Below are 23,761 nucleotides of genomic sequence, written 5' to 3' on the forward strand. Positions count from 1 at the left end.
GCAAGTTACACTTTTTCCTCAACAAAATAATGAACTGTATGAATTAAATTCCATAGTGTACAAGTCACTCGGTACTTCAACAAATTCATCTGATGGGTCTGATGGGGTAGAGGAAAATATTCATGAACTTCCCATGTTCATGTGGAATTCTCATTTACAGAAAATTATAGGCATAGATACACACACACACACACACACACACACACACACCTGTATATGCACACTATTTTAACATGCATCATGGTAAGTAGCCCTATAACGTTTGCAAATGTATAGCACTGATAATTACCGGCCATGGAAAAAAGTGAATCAGGTGATGATGCTAAAAGCTCAAGCTGCAATGTTTGATGTAGAAATGTCAAATAAAAGTAATTTCAATTTCACAAGTCAAACATGCACCTTTGAAATCTTATAACCTTTCTGCATTACTCCTATTTGCTACTTGCAGAAAGGGATTAAACACAGCTCTCCATACCACCTAACAATATTGAGGAGAAAAGAAAGGAACATAAGATAAAAATCGTTAAACATTTACTGTTCGTGTAAATGTGCTAAGATAATGACAAAACTTCCATGTGCTGCATTGGAATTGCTCCGTAGGTGAACATGGCTGACATTCCTCACACTGTTTCCCTGGGAAGCACTGGGTTACTGGGGAGATGAAATAAGATGATATATGAGAAAGAGTTTTGGAAACTACCTAGTGAGTAATGGCAGTCAACAATAAAGACCATATTTGGAATTATAGCAATGGATTAGGAAGGAAATAAAGTAACTGGGCAGGAAAACAAACAGGATTTTCCTACTTACCCATATGCACAAGGATAGTAGAATTAAACTGTGTAGATTTATCATTTTTTTAAAAAAAATTATTCCCACTGTTGTTACAATACTGTAAGAAATGCAAGTACAATTCACACAAGCAGAGGGAATGGGAAAATCCCAATATAGGGAATTAGTACTTAACTCTCTGTGAAATGAAAGAGCCTTATAGTCACAGTGTCTGCCTAAGATGTCCTGTATCTTCCTAACGAGTCAAAGGGTTTTCATCCAAGAAGAAAAAAAAAAAATGGCCTCTGGAATCCAAAAGGCTTACCACTTACCATCTATGTCATTTTTGAAATCTCTGATTTTTCACCTATAAAAACGTGCAAAGTTGTCATAAGGACTGAAACACTGGTGAACGCACAGTAGGTTTTCTTTCTTTTCCCCATACAGAGCTTTTCCAGACCACCCTAGCAAATCAGAGGAAGAATGCACAGATCATGCATCACTTTTCCAGCATTTATTGCCTGGGAAGTTCATGCGATAATTAATTACATATGACATTGTGATATATTAGCAACTCTTACTGCAATCTTAAATGACATCCAGCCTTTCATGCATTTGTGGTTAGTTCCTTGAGACACCAAACAACATTGTTTCAAATCAAGACCCCAGCCAGCATCACCTTCCCAGCAGCTTTGACAGTGAACCCTGTGCATGGCTGTTCAGTTACTCTGCTGTCCGAGGATAGTGGGGACCTGGGGTGTGCAGGGAGGGTGGAAGACAAGATAAGACGTGAGAGCTGCAGCTGCCTCCGAGGACCCTCTCTGCTTGTGTCCTGGAGAAAATCTACCAGTGCAGGCCACATCTTCCCCCCTTCCATTTTACCTGTCACTGGGCTCCAGTGGTTGGGGATACATCTTATGATGACAGGGGAATGAACGTGAAGGGGCATATTAGCAGGATGAAAGCTCACATACCTGGATGAGATAGTGTGAACATAAACTGAGAAGCTCCAAGAGCTGTAGGTGACTGCCAGCTGCTAACACATCCTGGATCACGCCTGGCTCCAACAAAATCTGTTTTGTTTTTTAACAAAAAGAAAACTATCAGTTACTTAAGAATTAATACGTTTGACCTCCAAATATACTACTACTATATTTAAACTGATGCTTAACATACTATGTCTGAATTAATACTGTTCCTTATTATGGAAGATAGTTCTTTTTTTATTCTCATTAATGAGCTGTGGCCCTCAGTCTAACTGCTGAGTTCCCATTTCCAATAATCATTTCCTGTGTGTAAGGCTCTGCATCTAACAACTTATTTTTTTAGAAGGATACCACCATTTGCAAATAACCAACATTTGCATATAACAGTCTTAAAATTCACTTTGTGATGGATGTAATCTCATAAAAATTTTCAAAAAGCAAATTTTAGTTTTTCAAAGTGTAACAGTATGGTTAACAGCTGTTTCAGGGAAAGGGGGCTTATGTTTCTCCTTGCAATATGAAACCAGAGATAGATATTACTCCATTTTACTTCTAAGTCTAACAACAGTAAATGTCAACCTATCATTTTTCTCTTTCTCAATCTCAGATTCTCTAATCTTATTTTAAATGAAAGATGTAGAAATGGCATCTTCAGAATACAAAGACATCGCTGATTGGGCAGCCGGATGGCTCAGTTGGTTAGAGCGCGAGGTCTGAACAACAGGGTTGCCGGTTCGATTCCCAGATGGGCCAGGGAGCTGCGCCCTCCACAACTAGATTGAAGATAACAAACTGCTGCTGGGCTTCCAGAGGGGCGGCTGAATGCCTCAGTTGGTTAGAGCACGACCTCTCAACAACAAGTTTGCTCATGGGATGGTGGGCTGTATCCCCCTCAACTAAAGATTGAAAAACGCAAAGATTGAAAAACGGTGACAGGACTTGGAGCTGAGCTGCACCCTCCACGACTAGATTGAAGGACAATGACTTAGAGCTGGTGGGCCCTGGAGAAACACACTGTTCCCCAATATCACCCCCCCCAAAAGACATCACAGAGAAATAAAACTTCCCAAATATACTGTTGATATCAGTTCTTCATTTTTTTCTGGTGAAGTACAACTGGGTGCCTACTATTGCCAGCTCTTGAGAAACAGTATATTGAACAGTATACTGAAAAGCGCTGGAGAAAAATATACCACCTGCTGACTAAATTCACTTTACATGCATGGCTGTCAGGCACAAGGAGGCCTCAGGGCTGCTCCCGACATCTTAACCCCGTTCCTAGTTCTTCAGCCCAGGGGTGCCCAATGCCAAGTCTCTGGACTGGCAGCATCAGCTGGGAACTTGTGAAAATTGCAAATTATTGGATGCCTCTCCAATAATTAGTTACACCTAGTAACTGAATCAGAAACTTTCAGGATATGGCCCAGCAATGGGCATTGTAGCCGCAGGGATGCCTGAGAAACACTGATGTGGTGAATTCACTCTTCCATTCTACTACCTCTCACGTGCACCTTTCTCCCCAATCCTGTCTCCTTACTCTAACCTCAGAATATTCCAAGGGCTCTCACTTCCAACTCTACTAACCCACCTACAATATCTATAGCAGCATGTTTTGCTTTTCTTAATACTTGTGCACTAGATTCCAACCCTTTCTGCCTGCAGGTGTCCCCTCTCATTCCTGCATCACTCTCTCTTCTCTTTCCACTGGATAATTCCCATCAGCATACAAATGCCATATAATGGCTATGCTCTTAAGAAATAAAAATCCCATCCCTTGACTCCACAGCTCCCTCCATACCCCGCTTCATAACAAAGTTCCTCAGGAAAGTTGTCCATACAAAATGCCGCTATTTTCTCTACTCTCTTTTCTCTTGAACTCTGCCAAGTTTTGTTCACATAGTCCCTCTAAAAATTCTCCTGCTCAAGGTCACCAGTGATCTCCAAATGCAATCGCCATTTCTCAATCATTAATCTTATGTGAGCCAGCAGCAGTTAGCCAAGTTGATTGCTCTTCTTCTGGGATGATTTTTTCCTCGCTTCTTGGACAATGCACCCTCTCTTCGTTTCTTCTACTTCACTAACCAACCACTCCCTCTCCAACTCCTTCCCAGCCTGTAAGCGTTGGAGATGCCCAGAGCTCACTCAGTTCCCAGATCTTTTCTTTCCTCTTTCTGTTCAAACTGTGAATGACATCATATAACCCCATGGCTTTAAAACTATCTATGTCTAACTGCCTAGGCAGTATCACCACTTGGATGTTTAATGGGCACCTCAAACTAAATGTGCCCCAAACTTAACTCTTGATCGACTCCACCAACCACCAACCCTGCTCCTCTCCCAGTTCTCCCATCTCCGCAAACAGCACCTCTCAGTTATTCAGGCTAACATGCCAGAGTCATTCTTGATTGCTCTTGTTTTCCTCGTATCTCACCTCCAACCCATCAGCCACTCCTATTGACTCTATTTTCAATAGTTTCACAATCCAATCACCATCAGTACTACTCCCACCATCTCCACTCTCCTCCAATTCACTGTCTTCCTAGATTTACTCAAGCCTCCAAACAATTGAACAGCTTTTTCCTTTGCCCCCTCGCACTATATTTAATATCAATCAAATTGGTCCTCTAAAAACATACATGAAATGATGTCAGTCCTTAATAAAATCCCTCCGATGTCTTTTTATCTCATTGAAAAAAAAAATCCAGTCTTCTCTATAACATAAAAGGTTCTTTGAATATGCTGAATGCCCTAGTGTTTACAACTGTCTTCTCTGCCTGGATCACTCTTCCTCCGAATGTCAGCATGGCTCATTCCCTTCATGTCCTTCAGATCTCTGCTCACATACCACCTCGGCCTTCTCTGACCATCCTATGTAAAACAGTACCCCCTTCACCATCAAACCTCATTCCCCATCCCCTTACTTTGCTTTATTCTTCTTCAGAGAACTTAAACACCTCTCAACATGGTACATATTCGTCTATTTCATTATTTTCTGTTTTCTCCACTCATGAGGATATGCGATCCAGGAGAGCAGGCACTTGATCTGTTTTGTAACCCCAGTGCTTAGAACAATGCCCAACACATAGCTTTCACTTAAGACTGACGGATTTGTTTTACAATACATTATTGATAAATGAATTGATCTCTAGATAATTAAATTCAGAATTGATTTTATTATATAATCTAACACAAGAGGAAAGAGGAACAAAGACCATAAATCATATTTCTGAACTACTTAAAGAAGTGAAAAGTTTAGCACATGTGACAAAAATACCAACACTCATCTTATTCTGAAAATTCTTTATAGCTCCTTTCCCATCTAGTCAGAAGAACTCTGAAGTTCTTCAACTCCTCAAGGAGAGAGGCTTTGACTGACATTCAGGAAATAACTGCAGCTCCCATCACAGGAGCCAGGATGTAGTATATTCTTGCAGCAGAGGCATGGCCTGAGGCACAGAACGGGGAATAGATGGATTAGAAAGGTTAGTCGTAACCTTTAAATCCTGTCAGTTGCGCGTATTTCACACAACTGGCATTCATGATAACCTCCAATGCTTGGTAATGCCAAACACAAAGACAGACATCACACAGACAAGATGAATATTCCACACCGTGTGTAACACGTGCAGCACGAACCCTCACTTGGAAAACCCATTCCAGGCTTGTTTTTGTCTTTGTTTCTTCTTTTATTGCTCTGCAGGTTTGTTTGTTTTCCTTCTCTCATTATAAGTTTTTCTAAAAGATGCTTTAGCACAGAAAACCCATAAGTGCTTTTATAGAGTACAATTTGAAAAATAAATAAATAAATGAATGAATAAATAAATAAATAAATAACAAAACCCTACCAGGAAAGCTGAGTCTTACTTATGGAAACTGTACCAGTGGTTGTAAGCCCCACTTGCATTAAAGTCTTTTCAATTGAACTTTGTTGATCTTTGGTGACTTGTTGTTCTAATATATTTTTCCAGAGAATTTGTGTTTGAGCATGAATACAAAGGTTCAATCTCCTTGTGATTTACAGTGTGGTGAATTTGTCTCTCACCTGCCTGGAAGAACTGGCCGAAGAAAAGCCTTCTGCAGAGAGAAGGGATCTCAAACATGCCCATTTACGGAGGACAACCGAGGCAGCTATGTTTAAGTGCTGCAAAGTATACGTTGGTTACGTTGAGGCCTTAGAGACGTATACCCATCAACATATAGTCTGGTGGTCGGGTCACTTGAGGACCACCTACAGGAAGGGAGGGTGCTTCCTGAGAGTTCGGAGCACAGAGTGGTGGTGTGGGAACTAATGGTAGTGGCTTGACACTTCCAATCACTCATCAAACCGAAGGAGCTTCACTCAGATGGAGGCATCAACAGTAGCCAAGGCGAACCTCTGAATAGCAATAGAGATTAAGAAATACAGGACACAAAAAGCCAAATGGTCCAGAATGCAGTGGGGAAGGTGAAAACCTTGAAAGCGGCCCAACTGGGTTAGGCACTGCCTCTTTTCTCAATGACACTCGCCTGCTTGGGTGGAGGCACAGCTGGGGCTCCTTCAGATTAGATGAGGAGGTTCTGATGCAATCGAAGGTGGGGCTGCGTGTCTCTTGTTCACAGGGCCATCTGTATGGAATACTCTCTCTGCCACCCATTCACGCCTGACCTCCAGGTGGCAGACTACAGGGGACTGAACTTGAAGGAGGGGAGTTGGATTGTGCTAGCGAGGGAGGTGACAATCTCATTATGGAACTAGTGGCAAGCTAGGTCGTGTGAACTGAGGAAAGGTCCACAGCTGACTGTACCCCAAATGTTGAGACTCTGCACTGATTTGGATCATCTGGGGATAAAAACTGGCCAGTGGCTGTAGTCAGGGGTGACACTGGGTGGTGGGACAAAGAAAGGTAAAAACCACAACTGCAGTAGAAAGTGGTCTCTAAAGATAGCAGTGAGAGTTATTACATCAGAATTCAGTCACAAAGTGGTCCAATTGCCCTGCAGGAAGAAGGCATTCTTGAATACTTAGTCATTGGGTCAGAAACAAATGGAAGAGGGGTGTGGGGCCTCAGGTAGCATTCTGCAGAGGGCATAATAAGATGGGCCATCAGTGCCCAGACCTCACCTGGCTATGCTTTGGGAGGGCAGGGCTGGAACCGATGTGGCACACAGACCCCACAGCGTCCCCACCTTTCCTTCTTTAGCTCCTCCTCCCATATCATAAAGTGTCCACCCTCTCAATTCTGTTTCGTTCTTTTTCTTCTCTTTAGTTTGCCTCCCACTTTTGCACTGCTTCTTGGATTATCTGCTGGTAGGGATTATTTTTAATAGTCATGGAAAGTCTCAGTATGAACTTTTTCTTCTGCCTTAAGGACAGGTAAGTTGGCATCTTCAGAAAATTTTGCATTTCATTTCTTCAAAGCTATCTTCCTCATTCATTGCTTTAGGAAACTTTTAAATTACTTAATTCTGGGTTTGTGAATAGAGTAACTTGAAGGAGTTGAACACATTAAAGCCAGGCAACTAAGGTTTTGTATTACTCATACAAATGTGCACACAGGGACACAAGCATTTTTGCAAGCATTCATGCAACTGCAAATTAGAGGTGGTCTAATACTATTTATAAAAATATATGAGCACATTTTCCTTCTCCTTTAGAGTTTGGCTTTTGGGATTTTTTTTTTTTTCAGTGTAGTACAGCAAAATGGCCAATTATCACAAGTTTGAACTTACAAACCATCAAGTAAATTGGATACAACAGCATAAATAACTTTTAAATAATCAGGTATTCAAGACACATACAAACCTTTACATAAAGTTCTTCAAGAGACTTCTTATAAACAGAATATGAAGTGTAAAATCTAGCTATGAGAAACTGCCATCTAATTTAGTTTTTGTTTCAAAGTCCTTACACTAAGGACTTTTCATCCACAAGGTGGCGCCTATGTTTAAAGCAAAATGGTTTCCTGTATCATTCATGTACTGCACCTCTATAATTGACAACTTAAGTTTATTTTTAGGAAAGAAAAAAATAAATCAAGCAAGGATAATGAAACATCTGAATTCTACTTTCTAAATGTATCACTTGAGGAATGTTCATAAATATTTCTGTTGCAGTACTTGATCTGAGCAATAACTGATCAGAATTCAGTAGTTGTCCATAAAGCAATTCCAAATTTTTGCATATAGCTCCAACTTTTTGTCCTTGTAGTTAGAAATTCTCATGATGTAGTCCCAACCTACTTTTAAAAACTTATTTCCAATTCTGCAACCTTATGGTGCCTTTGCTAAAGCAATAGCCCCCTATTCTCCACACTCAGGCAATACTATTGTCTTTACTTTGAATGCACTCCTCCTAACTTCTTCAATCTCCAGATGTCAAAGTGTTACTCATTCTTCAGGATTCAACTCTAAGTCACTTTCCTACACAAAGCTTTGCAAGATATTCCCTCACCCCAACCTCCAGCTGGAATTAATCTCCTGGGACTCCAAACCACCACAGATGTCTAAGTTGACCTACATGGGCTCTAGGTCACACTGCCTAACTTCAAATCCTGGCTCCTACACTTGCTGGCAGAATGAGATCCAGAAAATTATTCTGTGTGCCTCAGTATCCTCATCTGAATAGCGAAATAATACTACCTATCGAAAACAAAGACTGAGAAAAATGGGTATGTGGCATTACAACTGAATATGGCTGTGTGTCAACAAAATGGCTTAAACAAGTCTGGGACTTATTTTTCTCACAAAACTTGGACTAGGCAGATTGGAGTGCCAACAAACCAGGCTCCTTGTATTTTCCTACTTGGCTAATCTTAGCCTATGATTTCATGGTTAAAAAAAAAATAATGCCATACCTTCAGACATTGCGTTTATACTCAAAGCAAAAAGACAAGAGAGAACAATAAGACAAAAACCATCTGCCAGCTAAGTCTGTCATTATTTATCAGAAAACAGTAGATTTTCTGCAAACACTGTCACATAGACTTCCATTTCCATTTCATTTGCCAGGTGTAGGTCATGTGGGTACTCATAACTGTAAAAGAGCCTAGGCAATTGAGTTTTTATGACTAGAAGTACTATTGTTAAAAATCAAATTCAGTTCTGTATTGAAAAACAGAGAGAGAGAATGGATATTGTGTAGGCAAACAGAGTGTAGGCCATGACTCTTACTTAACACAGTATCTGTTTATGGTAAATCTGCCTTGAATGTTAACTATTATGTTTCTTTTTCTTGCAACTAAGTGTTTTTGTCCTGAATGAGCTATTTGTGTGTATCTTATCACATGTTGTATCTGAGACTTTGATGGCAGAGTCCATTCTATTTTGCCTTCATTGCTATTGAATATCCTAGAAAAAGCACTTATAGAATCATTTACTATAATCCATGAGTCAGAAAAATATAGTTTCTGGGGGAAATGTTAAAAGATGTCAAAAGCCTCCCGAGGGCAGGCTGGTCACGTAATTCTGATCAAGGAGTATCTAATTGAAGGAGTTAAAAGAAGGACACAATAGACGTTTCAACTAACAGTTGTAATATGTCCAAATAAAGGTAATCTTTGGGTAGCGTGTTGTATATAATGAATTTGTGATTTGGTTATTGATTCCTTAAGTTACAAATTTTGTCAGGTGGCTTTCTTCCAAACATAGTAAATACTCTTGTATAAATTTCTAAAAGATTTAAGTATCAAACATTTAAAAGTACTAATTTCTTTTCAATTTATAAAAAAGCAATCAACTTTTCCATCTATTTGACTATGATAAAAGAGAAACCCAGATTTGATTTTTCAGAATATTTTTAAAGAATGTTAAAAAAATCACAAAGGTAAAACAATAATAAAACTATCCTAGTAAAAGGTGTAGAAATCACTCTGAGATTCTACTATTTTCCTTCACACGTTTACACATCCTCATTTGGTTCTTTGAAATTTCTAAGGTTACAGGCAGGTTGCAGAAGCATAGTCTTCTGTAAGACGCCAAGAAAAAAAAAGCTTAGAATAGATAAGAATGCTAATATTACATTAATAGGAAAACTACATGCTGTCCTGCAAAAATTTTATTACCATTAAGGCAATGTAGAGAATTTTCCAGTTGATAGATGTTGCTGCTGAAACTGGTTCTTCCTTTCCTATTTTCAGACGTGTGGAAGGATGATGGATTAAAAACTCTAGCTAGGTGATTGAGTAGAGAGAGAAGAAAGAAGTCACATGGAATTATTAAGTGTGGTGTAATTAATGCTAAGCTAGAGAACAGCACAGGGTGTAGCTGGCGATGCTCCATTCACTGAAGTTGTGAAATAATTCTTCACATGAAAAAATGTGGTTCTTTCATACTGTATGAGCAAACCTCACTTTTTTTTTGATCCTTCTCCATTAACATAATATCGGCATTTCAAAACTCTGAGATTAATAGTTCTGTCAGTTAGTCATTTCCAATGTAGTTTTCTTCATTATATTTAAATTAACAAAATACATTATTTAGCAAAATGTAAAGATAAATTGTATATACTCACATCACCTAAAAAAAAATGGCCTAATTATTCGAGAAAGCAGAACAAATTTTTTACAGTTTCTAACTCTAAGAGAAAGAAGCAGTCCCAGCAATTAAATATAATGAAACATGAAGGTCATTACAGGTGATAAGAAAAACCAAATTAATTATTAAGACTAACTTTTATAACCAGTGCTCTTTCAAGTGTGAACATGGGATGTTTCATCCCATCGAGGTGTATGAATGAAGCTGGGCTTCTCCATGCAGAGCTGCTTTCTTACAATCTAGCATGACTAAAGAAGAAAGAAACATTACTTTAAAATACTGACATTCAAAGATGGAAGGTCTTGGAAAGAATGAATGGGGCAGATGCCAATATTCATTGATAGTTGGCTATTACTGTGTTACAGCTGGGTGTTGGAGCAGAGAGAAAAGCAAAGAGCCAAACGGAATGACGGCTACGCTGTGGTGCAACACTGCCAAGATAGTATGATGCAGGAGCACGTGGCCAGGGGTGCCTCATTTCACGGAAGGAAGCTGTGACATGGTTTTTCATATGAAAAAATATATCACTAATACCCAATTCCATGTTCATTTGGGGGAATTCCCTGCATTTGCTTTATTAGAAATGGAGGTTTAAAAGTATGGCTCTAGTAAGGTCCACTGTAGGAACTTGGGCAAGTACCGACACGGTTGTTTTTAGTATCATCATAAAAATGGATGACGACTACTACTTACTTTCACAGGGTCTGCATAAAGAGGTAACCCAGGTGACATTTTTAGAATGATGTCTGGCACATTTTATAGGGTAAAAAAAAATATTGGTGCTATTGTTATTATTGTTGTTCATTCCTGAAAAAATAAATGTACTTCACAAATAAGGACCCCTATTTCTAGTGTTTGCACTGCCTACTACCTACCAGGTACATGTGCAGGAAGTTCATATACGTTTTCTCTTCTTCTTACACCCTCCCCCACCCCTCCTCCTGCAAGGTAAGTATTATCCCCATTTGGCAAATGAAGAACCCGAGGCAGAGAAATGTGCCCGTATATGAGTCCAGTTGACAAATGACAGACGCCAGATCAAAGTTTCCTATCACATATTTGTGTATGGCCTCTGAGCTAGGAATAGTTTAAGGAAATGTTTTTACTTGCATTTATAAAATGTAATTACATTTTTTCATTAATAGACTTGACTATTTAGAGCATTTTTAGGTTCACAACAAATTGAGCAGAAAGTACAGTCCCATATTACTTCCTGCCCCCATATCTGCACATCCTCCCCCATTATCAACAACTCTCACCAGAGTGGCACGTTTGTTATAATCGGTGAACCTATGTTAACACATTGACACCTACATAACCAAACTCCAGAGTTTACATTAGGGTTCACTCCTGATGCAGGCATTGGATAAATGTAAAATGGCATGTATCCACCATTATAGTTTCATAAAGAGTAGTGTCACTACCCTAAAAATCCTCTGTAATCTGCCTTTTCATCCCTCCCTCCTTCCTATCACTGGCAACCACTGCTCGTTTTACTGTCTCCATAGTTTTGCCTTTTCGAAAATGTCATATAGTTGGAATCCCAAAGTATATAGACTTTTCAGATTGGCTTCTGTCATTGAGTAATATGCACGTAAGTTTCCTCTGTATCTTTTCACGGCTTGATTGCTCCATTCTTTTTAGTGCTGAATTAATAGTCCATTGTCTGGATGGACCACAGTTTATCCATTCACCTCTGAAGGATATATTGGTTGGTTCCAAGTTGTGGCAATTATGAATAAAGTCATTATAAACATCCATATACAAGTTTTTTTGTGGATGTGAAGATGGAAACTTCATTGTGGTAAATACAATAAGTGTGCTTTCTGGATTGCATGGTAAGAATATGTTGTCTTTTGAAAGTATTTTCTCCAGTCTCTAGCTTGTATTCTCAGTCTCTTGAAATTGAGTTTTGGAGAGTTTTTAATTTTAATGAAGTCCGGCTTATCCATCATGTCTTTCATGGGTAGTGTCTCTGGCGCTGTATCTAGAAAGTCATCACCACAACAAAGATCGTCTATGCTTTCTCCTATGTTATCGTCTAGGAGTTTTACAGTTTTGCCTTTTACATTTAGGTCTGTGATCCACTTGGGGCTATTTTTTGTGTGAAGGATGTGAGGTCTGTGTCTAAATTCATTTTTCATGTGGATGTTCAGTTGTTCCAGCACCATTTGTTGAAAAGACTATCTTTGTTCCATTATATTGCCTTTGTTGCTTTGCCAAAGATAAGTTGACAAGATTTATGTGGGTCTCTGTTCTGTCCACTGATCTATTGTCTACTCTTTCAAGAATACCACACTCTCTTGGTTACTGAACCTTCGGTAAGTCTCGAAGTCAGGTAGTGTCAGTCCTTTGACTTTGTCGTTCTCCTTCAGTAATGTGTTGGCTATTCTGGATCTTTCCTCTCCATATAAACTGTAGAATTAGTTTGTTAGTATCCACAAAATAACTTAGTAGGATTACGATTAGGATTGCAGTGATCAAGTTGGCAGGAACTGACATCTTAACAATACTGAGTCTTCCTATCCATGAAGGTGGAATATTTCTCCATTTCTTTAGTTCTTCTTTGATTTCTTCTATCAGAGTTTTGTAATTTTCCTTATATAAATCTTATTCATAAATTGTTAGATTTATTCCTAAGCATTTCATTTTTTTTCTTTTAGGTGCTAATGTCTAAGCATGGTTTTAACTTTAAGTAGTTGGGGAAAAAAAACAAAAGTTGAATAATGTTATGATATGTGAAAAAAAATGAAATTCAAATTTTAGTATCTATAAATAAAGTTTTATTGGAACACAGCCATGCTCATTCATTTACATACTGGTCTCTGGCAGTTTCATGCTACAACAGCAGAGTTAAGTTGTTGTGACAGAGCTGTGCACGTCCTGCAAAGCCAAAATTACCTACTATCTGGCCCTTCACAGAAAAATTTGCAGACCCCCTGTCTGCAGTGTAGTTGGGGGCTGGGAATTAGTTGCATAAGATTGTACCAAATAACACGGCACTGGATGACACCCCCAAAGAAGTTCGTGAGACTAAACGCGGATCCTGATACACATGGAGTTCAGAACCTATAGAGGGGGGAGGAGCAACAAAGACACCCAGAAAGGAATGACAGGGAGGGGAGCTGGGGGCACAGAATAAGAGCCCACAGAGTGTGGTGCCACAAGAGCCAAGAGAGAAAAGACTTCAATGGAGAGGTAGGTTGACTGCACTGAATGATGCTGAGAGGTCACAATGACATTATTAATTGGCTTAGAAATATCTGTGACTGTCAACAACAACTTTCAGTGGAATGCTCAATATGGAGGCCTTCAGACTTGAGTGGAAAAGTGTGTAGAAAAATGAATAAACGTGAGTATGTTTATGCAACTCTTCTTATAAGTTCTGCTGTGGAAGGAAGCAGAGAAATAAGTGGTAGCTGACGGGAAATATAAGAACAAGAAACGAATTGAAAGATAAGCAACAGAGCATGTATATATGCTGGTCGGAAGGTTACAGGAGAGAAGGAGAAACTGGTGATAGAAGAGACAGAAACAAAGATTACTGGAGTGATGACTGACAGGATAAGAGGGAGAAGAATCTAGAGCTTAACCTCCTCCACCATAAAAGATGGGAATACACAAAGTAAGTGCAGAAATACAGGGAGGTTTGGGGATTTGATGGTGAAAAGATGAAGACCTTCCTGTCTGTATCTATTTTCTCAGTGGAAGGTGACTTTCCCTTGTGGTATGTGTACTGGAGGTAGGGTAATAGGAGGCGGGGTAGGCATTGGGAAGAGAGAAGAAATGAGAAATTTATCAGGGAGAGGAGGAGAGTCCATTTACTAGGGAAAAAGATTAGCACTACCTGGCAACAATGAGTATCCATTTGAGATTTCGGATCATGGATTTGAAATGAAAATAGTAACTTTTCCCAGCAACCATCAGCAGAGTTGATACTTATAGTGAGATTCAAGTGATAATCTCCAAAGATGTCACAGGCTAGAGTCAAGCTTGGCTTTCTCTAAGGCCAGTGGCTGTATTCTTTGGGCTGTGCCAAACTGTTGTTACTCTGATATTTACACGGCTATCATCGACTTTTCAGGAGCTATGTCTATTCAATTACCATGTATCAAATAGCTATTTTGCCTCCCTGCAAAATAAAATGCAAATTATCCTGTTATTTTTTCAGGTAGTACTCTACAAAATAGTAAGGTTCAATTATTCATCCTCTTCTCTGAACTACTGTAACTTCTGGAGCATCAGTCGTCCTTAGGTACTTCATTATGCTCCATACAGAAATAATTCAGGCCCCTGGCAATCCATTTCCAATAAATGCCATGGTGTGTTGATCTGGCATTTCTAATCACTGTTCGACCCACTTTGAGAAAGCATTCACTGCATGTTTTTCATCAATGAATACCTAACATCTATTAGGTTTTTAACACATAGTTGGTGCTCATTAACTATTTGATGAATAAATGGATCTCAATTTGAGAAAAAAAAAAACTTTAAATGCATGGTTTCTGTTTTACAAAGTATACAATGGAAATAAAATATTCACAAATTAACTTGGAACATTCCATGCATTTGAATCAGTCCTTCATTTGAATGTTCACATCATTATTCTACTCAAACGGAATAGCTACTTGCAATATAAATCTTCTCAAAAGTTCTGTCTTCTGTCTTCTCAAAAGTTCTGGCCAGTTATGTTTTTTATCTTGAAATCAACCACAAAGATCATATATTTTTGTGATCAATTTGTTTTCTTTTTAAAAATCTTATATTTAGAATTGTAAAACTCCCATGTACTACATTATACAAATACTAAATGCTTCCAGCAGAGGGCTCAAGAATTCCATTTTCAGGAAAAGAAGTTAAAAAATTTTGCTGTTCAACAGTAGCTATTGTAAAACTCTTTCAGAAGGCAATTCTCACAAAAAAAATACGTTCCTCCTTTTGATCGAGTAATTCCAGGTCTGTGAATTTATTTAAAACAATCCATTAAAAAAACAACAACAATGGATAACAATAAAGTGGCATTATTTATATAGTATGAATTTATGGATAAATGTACTTTTACCTAATTTCAGAAAAGAAATTGAAGTAAATTATAATCACAAATATACCTACTGTCTGTAAGCTTCCTAGCATCAAAACGAAAAAGAAAATGTAACCTAAAACAAGATGAAAACAAAAAAATAAATCCTTGCTTCTTCAGGCCCTGAGATCTAATGGAAATTTTCCTGCAGACATTAGAAGTGCCATTGAATACTTCCAATGATATCAAAAGTGTATTTACTAGAGGGTTTCATAAAAAGTAAAAGTTCCCAAAGAGATTCTTTAAAACCCAGACATTCTATTTTCTTTTGCTACCTTGATCCAGGTATAAAATTTAGAATAGCTGAGCAGTGCTTCTTAATGATGGCAGTATACAACCTTCTAGGAAGCAATTTGGAAACCTGTGCAGATCTTTTTGGTTGTCCCCAAAATACCTGTATTTATTGAGCTGGGATGCTAGAGTCATGCAATATACAGGACATAATATACAGGAAAAAATACAATAAAGTTTGAGCACTCTCTCCCTTGGTGTGGTGGGAAGTTCAAACCATGCAAACCCCTACCTTTGTGGAGAACTCTCCAACCTCATCTCCTAACCATAATAAACGCCAACGTCAATCACCCCTACTTACTCTCTCAAGCCATTTTTGGACGTGAGCCATTTTGGGAGCCTTGCAAAATATTAAGGAAAATACAGGAAATATTTTTTTTAATGAAAATATCAGATTTATTACTAAACCGGAAAGTGGATCTCAGAAGTGTGGCCACAGTTAAAAACTTCCTCTCACACAGACATTTTAGACACTAAAGTGCTGAGCAAATGGCTTTGTAATTCCTGCAGTATAAACTACACCCTGAATGCATTCTGCCCAGATAGCACAGATAACAGGAGGACAGGCTGACACGAGGCAGGGACTATCAGAACGGATCCTGCTCTACAGGTAGGAGGCCCTCCCACATGACTTCACTTGGTCTGAATCAACTGTGCATGAGGAACACACAGGCTTTGGGCCCGGGGAAGTTGTTCTTGGGTCTTCAGCTGAGAAAGGCAAGCTTCTGGGGGTCAGTCTGGACCGGGACTTCTAAAATCTCATTTCTCATTTTTTCACAATAAATGACTATGTCCTCAATCTGTCCTCGCCACCTATGACCACCAAACCATGTCAAGAGTTTATTATTTTACTTGATAGCTTGGGAAGCAATAAAAATTCCATGTGGCATGTGGTTTTTGTCTATTAAGTCAATCAACAGTTTCTACAAAACCATGAATGGGAACGGGTAACATCTTCACCCAAAGAGAGTAAGCAGACACACCTGTTTGTTTGTTTCAATAATCCACTAATAAAAGAGAAAAATCTCTCGAAAGGTAAATAATGTAGACTTTCAAAATATCCAAGAAAGCAAAAAGCCACTGATGAAATTCAAACTTCCTCCCTTCATTTCACTCTTCTCGAACCTTCTATGTCAACAATCCAGATCACTTTCTGCACAATGCAAAATCCTCTTCCTTAGAATGTAGATTTTAGCCTGTGCCCTCTGGAGCTTGGGCACATGCGGGTGCCTTGAGGGCCTTGTTTCTATCTGAACGTACTGCCAGATGAAGCAAGGACTCTGCAGCTAAAATACCGAAACCACTGAACAGTCTTAACACTGCTCCCAAGAAGAACGTTTAAGGAAAATTTCTCCCAGATTTGTTCCATGTCACTCATTTAGTTCAACCAGGTTATGTTTATAAGTAAATCTGATGAGGACTTTTTCCATGTAAAGTGACACATCTATCCCTGAAGGCATGGTCCATGGGATGGCAGTTTTAATTAAGATTCTTGTCATTCTGCTGCCAGGCCTGATGCTCAGGTCTCGGGAGAAAAGCATTCTGCTATGGAGAATAAACAGTTTCGATGAGCATCAAACTGTAATGCTAGCGTGTATGCCTTATCAGGGCTAGATATAAAAAGAAAAAAAAATCAGGTGGACACATTACAGAATCAAATGAGAATCAGGAAGAAAACTTGACTATGTACGAACATGGAAATTAAGGGACAGTTTCCTTTAGTTTTCAATTCAATTGCATGAATATTTTTATATTACCACAACTATAGCTAAAAGAAAAAAAGGGTGGTTTTTTTTTCACTTAACAGTACTGTACTTGTCTAGATTTCCAAAGAGTTCAAAATACTAATGTTAATGGTTACACAAAATATCCCTGTGAAGAATATACTGAAGCATTTTCTGGATCAGGGAAAGGTAATTAGAATGGATGTCCCCCCAGAGATGGGTTCTTCTATGATGCTGAGGAGCCAAGGGTTGGACTGGTTGGATAATGAAGAGAAAAACAAGGAAACATGGACACCAAAGAATCCTTTTTCTGATGCCCAGAGATGACACAGGTGGTCATGGGTGGCAAAGTTAGCTGTACCTGGAGGTAGGAAATTTTAAAGAGGACTAAGATGTTACTATCATTTGGTGCATAGTTTCTCTCTTTACTGAGTTTCTGGAATCTCTCCATCAGGCTACAAGGGACAGAACAGGGCAATTCTCTGGAAAGTAAAGGAAGCCAACTATGTTGAATATGGAAGGTATTTAGCATAGTACTTGACATATGAGGTCTGATAATTAAGTTCATGAACTTATTGCAATGATGTTGCTAACCTTTTTTGATATTAGAGGGATTATTCATTATGAACTTGTACCAACTGGCCAGTTAACCAAGTTTACTATTTGGAAATGCTGAAAAGGCTGCGTGAAAGTTAGACGACCTGAACTTTTTGCCAACAATTCATGGATCTTGCATCACGACTGCATCAGCTCACACGGCACTATCCGTGAAGGAGGTTTTAGCCAGTAAACAAATAACAGTATTGGAACACCCTCCCTACTCACCTGATCTGGCCCCCAATGACTTCTCTCTTTACCTGAATATAAAGGAAATATTGAAAGGAAAACATGTTGATGACATTCAGGACATCAAGGGTAATAGGACAACAGCTCTGATGGCCATTCTAGGAAAAGAGTTCTAAAATTGCTTTGAAGGGTGGACTAGGCACTGGTGTTATTGCATAGCTTCCCACAGGGAGTACTTCGAAGGAGACCATAGTGATATTCATCAGTGAGGTATGGAGGTCTTGTTTTAGGAGGAGTTTGCGAATTTAATTGTCAGACTCCGTATAGTCTATCTTCCTTGACATCATCATAGCCAGAGAGTTAAACAGTAAACTTTATTGTTGTCAGTCCTATTTGCTTCCATTTTTGGTCCTCAGTAACTCAAATTCCTCTAGAGGCTTATTGTAAGAGCTTTGGGGTGGGAAACCCTTCCACCCCCAAACAGCGCTCTCCTCTTTATAAAAGGATCTCAGTGTTAACTGCTCCTCACTGTCTGGCTGGGCTTTCTGAGCAACACCTGCTCACTCCCAGGTAGCTGACCTTTTGTCTAGTTTGGCGTGGGATTTCTCCCAGACAACATCTCCATCAGAATCCTTTCTCCCCTTCTTTCTCATGTCTCCTTTACTCAGCACTGGTCTAAAACAAAATGAATTCCTGGCGAGAGTTGGTAAGTGAGCTTGAGGGAGGCCAGGAGGAAAGGGTCCTCTTGCCCACCAGAGTTAAGTGAGAGTCTGCGGGTTTTTAGGTTCACTTGGTCCTTTTGTCCCTAAGGCAGGTCTGCCCAGTGACAGTTTACACCACACCATTTGCTTCCGACCTAGCTCCCAGCGTCAGCCTGGAACAGGGCTTCCGTGGCAGGTCCTACGGTGTGTGGCTGCGCAAGAACACCCATGGGGCTGCCACATCCCGGGCTCTGCTCGAGCTCTGTCTCAAGCAGGATGTACCCACAGGAGGGCACGGCTCTAATTAGCGAGAAGGCAGAGTGTGTGCTTGCTCAGCCCTCTGCGTGCTGCTCAATAAGAAAAGCGCATACATTTGCAGAGGATGTATTAGCATTAGGGGAAAAGTTTGCGTTTTCTTTAAAATTTCCTGGATGAAATCTGTGACCAACCTTAAGAAGGCTAGGCTTCAGAGCACTGTGTAGGAGGAACACGCACACATCTTGTTACACTCAGCGGCACTCATTCATCACACCCACTCGAGACTTCCAATTTCTCTCCCAAGACAGCAACACTTTTCAGACACTTAAAATACTTACATTTTATACGATGCGTACTACAACTGACTAAAAGTATAATCAACTGTCAGTAGAAATAGCTATAGGTAGATAAATTCAGTGTTAACCCAGATTTTTACAAACCTACATGCACATCACGGCTAAAGACCATGTATTAGCCAATGTCCACAACAGTAAATAATAAGAAATTGAGAAACTATGAGTTCATTCACACTTCCATATTCCAAACTCTTTACTTACTGTTCATTTCAATTTCATAGTAAGAGAAAGCAGCTGTTTGCATTTCCCTAAGTACAGTACAATTTCACTTTTTGCCATCCTTTGTGTTCATGTCTCAAAGGGAAAACAGATTTATTATTACGTTATTTTGAAGTTTAAGAAATCAAACTGCCATGGACAGTGTCCAAGAAACCCAGCCTTAACGCCACTCTGCAGCAAAGAGTAATCATTGTGTACGAAGGCAGCGCCCGATAGCCCTTGTGAACTGAGTGTTGGAAACGCACCCAGGTTGAGAGAACCATCGGAAGAGTTCACTCTAAAATGTCCAAACACTTCCTCGCCTTTTTCAAAAAAGCATAAAAATATGACTTAACCTTTTCTTAGGAACACAGGACATTAAGAAAGAACAGGACATATGAAATTAAGAGGACTGGGTCTCACTCACTGAGTCCGTCTACACTGGGAGAATGATCTCACTTCTTCACTGTGCTTTCCTGGGCTTGTCATCTTATGAGGAGATCGCTGCACTCCTCGGGGAAGATTAGATTAAACAGCACACATAACGTGACTAGGGCAGGGCCCTGGCTCTGGTAGAAGGTGCTCCATGAAATGTCAGCTCACGTCTTGTCCCCTCAGTACACAGTCTATTGCTGTGTGCTGCAGGCTTGTCACCCCTCTGTGTAGGCACATGTCACTGGATCATGTGCAGAATGGGTCACTGAGCAGAATAAGTGCAACTCCAGGTCTGGCCTCAGGGACTGCTTCTATTTTTTTTTTAAGTGCTTATACCAGAGACCTATATTTATTTTTTCTCCTTTGGCTTTCTTTCTCCCCATAAGAGTGGGATATGAGCATATGACTCCTAGGCAATGGGGTATGGCAGCCTTTGTGCAAACTTGTTTCCTTTCACAAGCAGTTTATTTACCCTTCAAAAAGTCAGCCCCCCTTACGCGAGTTTCAGTTCATGTTTCACAGACCTTTGTACCCTAGTTTGAATTTATATATATTGTTGTGAATGAAACCACAAAGCCATCAAGACAAACAATAAGCGGCCACTTATGTCTGCGTGCATGTTTTACCTGCGCCTTCACAGCAATTTTTGTGCCCCTTTGTTTACTAATGACTTACATGTGCTTTGCAACCTATAGCTTCTGAGCTTAAAACATTTAGTTGTTAATGAAGCTAAGTACAGAAACTATTTACTTGGGTAGCTTTATCAAAAAACCAATATTTGCCTTTTCATCCCCACTGCACACCAGGGAAGTGTGAGCTATGGGTTACCATTCGTACTTGAAAGATGGACAAATGCAGGTGTGACTGTAATTCGGGTGTGAAGAGAGAAATATATACAAGACACAATTAAGAGGTGATATCTTTCTTTACATCTGTAAACCGAAAAGCATACAACACATTATTTACTCACCCCACTAAGAATATGCTTTAGCAACTCTTGTGAATAATAACCATCTGCCTTAATTTCCACAGGCATGAAATCTGGCTGGGCTGATACTAAATTTGTTACCCATCTCCTTTCTATTCCCCTTTATACCTGCTACTCAATGGATGATTTTTCCTTGCTACCTACTATTTTCATTTCAGCTGCCAGAGTTGCCTCAATTATTCTGTGAAACATATTCAGAACTCTACTAAGTCTAGAAAAGAGAATGGACAATATCATACCTTTCAATACGCCTCTAAAGAAGGAAATTTAGTAGAAGGGTGAACTCCCAACATTCCTCGACAAATACCACCTTCTCTGTGACAGTTTGCACTGAGGGCTCCAGTTGACCATACCCTCCTTTTTGTCTCCACTGTGTCTTGTATTCTGTTTCTATTATACCTCCCATCACAGTAAGGATGTATAATTATGTATATGCCCCTTTTCCCCACCAGGATGTGGCCAAACAATAGAAGAGGCCCTGAGTTTAGCATAGAAGACACTAAACATAAGTTGGATGGAATGGAATTACAGAACCAAATTATATAAAAGAAGATAAACATCCAGTCTCTATCAATTTAGTTGAGTAGTTCTCAAATAAAAAAGGGAGTGGGCAAAATGGGTGAAATGGGTCAAAGGTACACACTTGCAGTTATAAGTCCTGGGGATGTAATGTCCAGCATGGTGACTACAGTTAACAATACTGTAGTGTGTATTTGAAAGATACTAAGAGAGAATTAAAAGTCCTCATCACAACAGAAAAATTGTAACTATGTGTCGTGACAGATGTTAACTAAGCTTACTGTTGCAATCATTTTGCAATATATACATAAATCAAATGATTACGTTGTACACCCAAAACTAATACGATGTTATATGTCAATTATATCTCAATTTACAAATAATTTATAATTTTATAAAATAATTTATATTATTTTATCAAAATATAATTTATTTATATAATTTATATTATCTTATAAAAATACTTGATAAAGTGGGTTCTAATAATTGTTTCACTACCATAAAACTAGTTAAGAACCACAAAGATTCAGAATATGGATTTATGTTGTCTTCATGCAATTTTGTTTTGATTTGCTCTGATACTTGCACACTGGCATGGCTCTTATATTTTATTAGTTTTCATTATTGTGCTTTCATTTTAAAAAATAGGAAAAAAAAGGATGTTCTCTGGAGACCCCTGTAAGGCCGACAATACATTTAGGAATGAACAATTTTGGCTTTTAAACCATCACATTCTGATCTATTACTTGATACCCTGATTCTGAGATATGTGTGGAGGACAGGGGGCAAAGATGCTAGGCATAGCCTTTTTCTTTTTTTTAAATTAGTTTCAAGTGTACAAAACAATGTAACAGACATTTACACCCGTCACAAAGTGATGACCCTCTTCCCCGATCTACTGCTCCTCTGACATCGCATATAAGCTGTTACCATTCCATTGACTCTATTCTCTATGCTGTACTCCACATCCTGTGACTATACATATATTAAATTATAGTTGACATTCAACATTATTCAGCTTCAGCTTCAGGTGTACAGAGCAGTGGTCAGGCACAGATGGGTACTTGTCTTATTAGACATAGCCTTTGAGGCTTTAATTTTTTTTGGTCTTGTTTTTAAGCCAGTAAGGCCATGACTGAGTCACTGAGCTTCAGGGGTAACAATGAGCATTCAAATTATTTTGCAAACTCTTTCCCATATAATAGTTCTTTGAGCTATTTTAACATGACGCTAGCAAACCACTGAGCTAAGATTAAAATCTTTTGTTCCCTGGGTCATATTTAAAATCATATTGCTTTATTTACCTTTCCATCATTTTAGTTACAAAATTAAGTAGCTGTGAAACTTTTTTTTTAACATCGAAATGAAGAACAAGAAAAATAAGTAAATCTCATGTTTCAGGAGAATCTCCTCTGGTGAGGGACAATTAAAAATGTTCAACCTCTCAGATGTCATTTTGTACCATACCTGTCCTGTGTATGCAAACTCCAGAGCCTGCTTTAAGCCAAGGCTGGTCACACCATGTAAATTCACCTCGTCAGCTCCACTTTCCACCATACAAAGACTGAACATTGCCTGAGGTGGGAAACAAAGGGAGACAGAGAATTATGGGACGGAAAAAGCAAGGGAACAAGACAAAGTCCTAGAGTGGCTAGGAAAGAAAACAAGTTTACAAGTGAAAGATGGATTTTGGTTTCTGAATCACTTCCACAAAGCTTCATTCACGTGAGCCACTGCAAATCACTTCACTAACCAGGTACGGTAACACGCAGACAGCACTGCGCACTTCACACACAGAATGTCTTTTTAATCCGTCGGCCATTCTCTGGCGTGACTGTGTTCAGGCCCACGCACGGAACTCATTCTCTTGATCCTGGGGAGTCTCTGCTATCATGAAATGTGCAGCACTCCCAAATACTCTCGCCAACAGGACATGGAAAGGAGCACCCTTGTCTCCCAACTTCTCCTCCTTTTTCCTGCCCCACAGCAATGACATACCTCATTTCTTTCATCTGCCACATTTCACACGCTCTATTCCAGTGGTTCTCAAAATGTGGCCACTGGCTGGCAACATCTGTATCACCCAGGAAATTGCTAGAGATTCTTGGGGCCTCAGCCCAGACCGACTGAGTCAGGAACTCAGAGTGGGGCCCAGCA

The 23,761-nt window shown here is 39.3% G+C and overlaps 1 protein-coding gene across 5 annotated transcripts in view; it reads right to left on the reverse strand.

Annotated features, from left to right (window-relative positions):
- The window catches only part of KLHL32 (kelch like family member 32), a 191,974-nt gene that overhangs the window by 88,691 nt on the left and 79,522 nt on the right, over positions 1–23,761 (reverse strand). For 4 of the 5 annotated variants that reach the window (XM_081044937.1, XM_081044940.1, XM_081044939.1 and 1 more), the window contains 2 exons: positions 23,072–23,179; positions 1,746–1,844 (listed from right to left, as the gene is read on the reverse strand). In XM_081044937.1, the coding sequence (XP_080901063.1) occupies positions 1,746–1,844; positions 23,072–23,179 (207 nt within the window). Of the gene's footprint in view, positions 1–1,745; positions 1,845–23,071; positions 23,180–23,761 lie in introns of those variants that run through there. The other variant, XM_081044938.1, reaches the window with a different exon arrangement.

Source organism: Rhinolophus hipposideros (genome assembly GCF_964194185.1).
Source record: "Rhinolophus hipposideros genome assembly, chromosome: 3".
In the NCBI taxonomy this organism is placed as follows: Eukaryota; Metazoa; Chordata; class Mammalia; order Chiroptera; family Rhinolophidae; genus Rhinolophus; species Rhinolophus hipposideros.